At 43.6% G+C, this 5,956-nt stretch overlaps 1 protein-coding gene across 1 annotated transcript; it reads right to left on the reverse strand.

The window, feature by feature from the left end:
* Positions 1–989: 989 nt before the first annotated feature.
* LOC132024952 (olfactory receptor 5C1) lies at positions 990–1,949 on the reverse strand. The gene has a single exon (XM_059412142.1). The coding sequence runs from the start codon at positions 1,947–1,949 to the stop codon at positions 990–992; it is 960 nt and encodes a 319-aa protein (XP_059268125.1).
* Between the last annotated feature and the right edge of the window lie 4,007 nt (positions 1,950–5,956).

Here is a 5,956-nt window from a genome sequence, read left to right on the forward strand (position 1 = left end):
TCTCTGATATGGACTACACTCTAACCCAAATGTACTCTAGCAATAAAACTGAAACCTCAATGCCAGCCTTAATTAGCCCTGTACTCTAAAACTAACCCTCAATTATTTGTAATAAGAGCTCAAGTTTATCCAAACTCTGACTGCTAAATTTATCCCAAACCTACTACTAATTAAAATCAACCCAAATCCTATAATATCTGTAATTTCAATTCAATCCTAAACTTATCTGATTGCTTTAAAATTCCAAACCCAGCCCTGGCTCTATCCTTACCCTAACCGTTGTTTTAGGCATAACCAGAATCCTAATCCTAACCCTATCCTAACCACATCCATAATTCTGACCCTTTCCTAACCTCATCATATACCTGACTTAATGTAGCAGGGGCCAGATTTTAACCTAACTACTGGAATTTTTGGAATGAGCCTGTGTATGTTCCTGTGCTGTTCAGCCATTTCTTGGAGAGATGGAATATATAGGCTAATAGGGAGGGGTATTTGTTTTATCAGATTCAATCCCATTCTTTGGTGTGAGCGGGTTCTGAAGATGCTCTCTGGGGGTCAAAGAGAGCAGGAGCAGCCTTACTGGTCATGAAGAACCTTAAAAGGGCAAGAATCTAGGAACACTTAGGGCCAACACAGTTTTTACCCAGTGTTTCTGGGAAACAGACTTCTAGAAGTTCAAGTGGCAAAAACATCCATTAAGTTCATCTGGTAATATCTAGGGACTCAAGTTTTGAACACTGAGGAACCTAAGGCAACTCAACAGCCACATTAGCCTGACCTTGGTTCTGGCTCTAGATGTTGGTCCTAGATTAACCTCCTTGGGAGATTCTTGCCTCCCTTCTATTGCTTCTCCCCCTTTCTAGTCCCTTCAACAATTGCAAGAGTCAGCCAAGCCAGAGGCTCATCTATCTTTACCCACAGGGATAGGGGTCAGAAAGGGAGCTCTTATCTTGTCATAGTTCTAATCAGGCTCATTGGACCTCTTATTAGTGCTCTGGACCAGGACAGCAGAATCGGCTCCAAGTCCTTCTGACTGCCTCCTTGACCTCCTTGTTACGGAGGCTGTAGATGAGTGGGTTGAGAGCTGGGATGACAAGAGTGTAGAACACAGATGCCATCTTGTCAGTGTCCAGGGCATAGCTGGAGCTGGGACGCAAGTACATGAAAATGAGTGTCCCGTACAGCATGGCTACAGCCGTGAGGTGAGAGCCACAGGTAGAGGCTGCTCTGCGGCGACCCTCCGCCGAGCGCATGCGAATCACAGCCCCAACAATGAAGCCATATGACACGACAATGACCGACACAGTGGCTGTCTGGATGAAACCACAGACAGCAAAGAGGAGGAGCTCATTGAGACTGGTGTCATTGCAGGAGATGGCCAGTAGTGGAGGGATGTCACAGAAGAAGCTGTTGACCTCCCGGGAGTGGCAGAAATCCAGGCGGAAGGTGAAGGTTGTGTGGACAAAGGCACTGACTGCTCCACCCAGTGCTGATGCTCCCAGCAAGGCCAGGCATACACGCGGCGACATGGTTGTTGTGTAGAGAAGAGGGTTTCCGATGGCCACGTAGCGGTCATAGGCCATGGCTGCCAATAGGCAACACTCAGCGTCAGCCAGTCCTGCAAACACAAACATCTGGAGGGCACAGGCCATGTAAGGAATGGTGGCATGGGGCAGCAGCAAGTCCACTAGCATCTTGGGGCCGATGGCTGAGGAATAACAGGCGTCCAGCAGGGAGAGGTTGGCCAGGAAGAAGTACATAGGCGTTTGAAGTCGGGCATCTAGGCGGATCAGCAGCACCATGCCCATATTTCCCAACAGGCTCACTAGGTAGACTGGTAGGAAAATCAGGAACAGGGTCATGCGTAGGTCCCAGTGATCTGTGATGCCCAGGAGGATGAATTCAGCAGGGGTAACCCTGGTCCAGGTGAGGTTCTCTGTAGTCATCCTGATGAACAGAGACTAATGAGAGGCAAAGCAAGAGGGATATAAGACATAGGTTATGCCCACCATGGAGATGGAGGAGAGAGCACTGGGAGGAAGGCAGACTTGGACTTCCATTTTACCTGTGTAACAACATTGCTATGTGTCCTTGGACAGGCCACATAACCTCTCCATACCTTCCTTTCTAATTCTGATGAGTCACTGCAACTTAACCTTCCTGAGGGCAGAATTCTTGTCTGTCTTACTCAATTTTGTATCCACAGTACTGAGAACATTGCCTGGCACATAGTAGGTGCTCAACAAATTTTTGTGAAATGAATGAATGATGGATGGGGCAATAGTTAACATCTGGCCAAGGTTGGAACACTCCATGACTCTAGATGCATTGTGCTCTCCAGTTTCCCAAGGAGGAAAAGAGACAATGAAATGAACAGAAAAATCTCAAAGAGTAACGAGCGATGGATCTTGAGGTTCTGGGAGGACGTATTCCCACTGGAGTACGACCTGAGTGGAGAGAGTTCAGACGTGGTCTAGTATCTTGGGGAGGCAACAGGAAGTGGACAGAAGTTTGAATGTATTCCAGGGCCAGACTCTCCACCTCTCTGAGCCCAAATTTTCTCATCTGTGTAATGAGAGACAAGGTGCAAGGATTAAGTGAGATAATATATGTAAATATCTCTCTCACACAGGGCCCGGTACACAACAGGGATTTTCAGGAAGAATCAATGAACTGAATTGAGCTCGTGCCTTGCCTCATTACCGGAAGGAAGCAACTTTCAGGCAATTAAAATAGTGTATTTTCTAGAAAGTGTAACATCACTTCACACTATTGTGCTTTTGCACTTGCTCCCTCTGCCTAGAATCCGTTTCCTCTTTTTGTGTTTGGCAAAACCGATCTTCGATGTAAAGGCTTACCTAATGCACTCGAAGGAAACAAAACCACTCCCTTGTTTGACCCTGCTGTGCTGAAGCTTCCATCTGTTGTGGCCCGTCAGCCTTCTAGTCCCATATTTGTGTCTGCCTCTCCTGTGGGATAGGAGGTCCTTGATCCAAAATTCATTCAAGCAACATTTATTGAATACCACTTCACACTAAGAATGGCCCTGCAATTCATTTGTGTATCTCCAGGGCCTGGTGTATGATCTGTTCTCAGTAAGTGTTAGTTTCATGTGGAAGAGTGAAGCGTATGATCACAAGCCGCGAGCAGACTTGGTTTTGAGTCCAGGTTCCACTGCTTTCTGGTGTGTAAATTTGGGCAAGCTACTTCACTATTGTATATTAGGAACTAGACCACTTCCGTTGGGGGTTTCTAAGAGGTGTTAGGTGTGCATCATACAGCCCGGAGCTGAGTAATTGCTCTTTCCGCTTCCTTTGAGAGAAGTTAAGATATTCGGCACCTACGTGTGCCTGGTGAGGATGACAAAGATTTTCCTACAAAGGAAAGCTTGGCTGGAAAAATTTCAAGATGTCACATGTTGATGAGGTTGTGCTGGTGGAAATGTAAGCTGGGACATTTGAAAGAGACTCTGGCAGTTAAAGACCCCCACTGTGCATACCCTACTATCTTAGTCTGCTGGCGCTGCCATAACAAAGGTACCATAGACTGGATGGCCGAAACAGTGGACATTTATGTCTCATAGTTCTGGAGGCTGGGAAGTCTGGGATGGGGTGCTGGCATGGTGGGCTTCTGGTGAAGGCTACCTTTTTGACTTGCTGATCGTTGCTTTCTTGCTGTATCCTCAAATGGCAGATAGAGCTAGAGAGCAAGCTGTCCGATCTTATTAGGGCACCATGCCATTGTGAGGACCCCACCCTCATGACCTCATCTAGACCTGATTACCTTCCAAAATGTTCCACTTCCAAATACCATCACACTGAGGGTAGGACTTCAACATATGAACTGGGGAGGACACAATCAGTCCATAACGGCTAGTAATTCTACTTCTTGGTGTTTAACTTTGAAAACTCTCACACACATATACAAGGTGATATGCACAAGGGTGCACACCCTGCGGGACTGTTGGTAATGGCCAAGCATTATCCAAGCCTAAATTTTTGTCAGTAGGCTCATGGGAGTTAGACAGGAATGGATTCAATTTGTATGTATCAATGTGGAGAAATCTCAAAAAAAACACACACCAGGCATCCCACAAAAATAAATTCCAAATGGCTACAAGACCTACATGGGATATAGGAAACCATCAAGATCCTAGAGAAGAACACATCTTTGACCTCAGAAGCAGCAACTTCTTGCTAGACACATCTTCAAAGGCAAAGGAAACAAAAGCAAAAAGGAACTATTGGGACTTTTCTGCATGGTGAAGGAAACAATCAATAAAACGAAGAGACAACCTATGGAATGGGAGAAGATATTGGCCAATGACATATCTGATAAAGTCAGATATAAAGGGTAGGTATAAGGAAATGACCAACTCGACACCCAAACACAAATAATCCAGTTAAGAAATGGGCAGAAGACATGAATAGTCACTTTTCCAAAGGAGACCTCATGAGAAAAGAGACTCAACATCACTCAGCATCAGGGAAATGCAAATCAAAACCACAATGAGATATCACCTCCCACCTGTCAGAATGGCTAAAAAGAACAACACAAGAAACAGCCGTTGTTGGGGAGTATGCGGAGAAACGGGGAACCCTTTTATGCTGTTGATGGGGACACAAACTGGTGCAGCCTCTCTGGAAAACAGTATGGAGACCCCTCAAGAAGTTAAAATTGGAACTACCCAGCAGTTGCACCAGGAGGTATTTACCTAAGGGAATGTGAAGCTTCTAACAGCACGTAGGAACTGACTTTCCGACTGAGAAAATAAAAAGACATAATGACATAGACAACAGAGAACCTATGATAAAAATGTTAGTTTTTATGGGTAAGAGCTTATTAAAAAATTAGAGTATGTAGTTCCACCTTTGGATGGAGAGCCACAAAATTAAACTAAATGACTTCAGATTTTGAAATTTTAATGGGAGAAAATTTGATTTGCAATGAATTATTGTATATCATTAACAAAAAACTGTCACTGTCTTAGCTCTTTAATATTCAGAAGCTCCTAGTTTTTATATATTTCATCTTAAATGGTATGAAAGGGAAGGCAGCTGTTAGTATATTTAAAATCACCGTTGTGTTTTGATCTTCTAAAACTGGTTTATGATATTTTCTTTCTACATTCTTACAAAAATTTGCTCACGGCCTGGATTTATAATTACCTTTTTACCATATTAGTCACTTGGGAGTCCTGCAAAGGTATTTGATGAGCTAATATTGAAAAATATTTAAGGTTGTCACTATACTATGATAAAATGTCAAACATACCAAATATTCTCTTTTGAAGGCAAGCTAAGAAGTATATTTTAAATACAGATAATTAGTCTTTTTTAAAGCCAAGAAAGTGAAATTACAATAAATTCTTCTTTGACATACTTGAAAAAAAAACCACATTGATATGAAAACATGATTTTCGGAAAAATATACAAACTCACAAAAAGGCACAAAATCATTTTTTGTATATTTATGCACATTTTTATGTCCATGTATATGAACCATTACTGCTGGGCTCCAACCAAAGATGGGATCCTGGCTAAAGAACCTCAGGACATTTCAGAATGTTGCATCACTTTTGCCCTATCCACACACCCAGAACTAAAACTAACCCTTCTTATCTTTTATGATTCAGGGTCATTTTTTGCCAGGAAGCTTTATCTCAACACCCAACTGACCAACCTCTTGTGTTGGAACCCCAGTCACTAGACTGCGTATTATAACCCAATTACCTAAACGTTTGTCTGTCTCACCCAATCAAGCATTTGCGACTATGCCTCCTTCTTCCCTCTAGCCTTAGGGATACAGAATTTTAGGGACCCTCTCCTCCTCAGTGGCGTCCCTGGTGTAGGTGAGAAAGCCTCGAGGGGTAGAGAAACTACAGGTTCTCCATGAACAGGTCAGCTGGATGACTGACACTCTGCATTCACAATCCAGCTGGTAGTCAACTATT

This window comes from Mustela nigripes, chromosome 9 (genome assembly GCF_022355385.1).
Source record: "Mustela nigripes isolate SB6536 chromosome 9, MUSNIG.SB6536, whole genome shotgun sequence".
Taxonomy (NCBI): Eukaryota; Metazoa; Chordata; class Mammalia; order Carnivora; family Mustelidae; genus Mustela; species Mustela nigripes.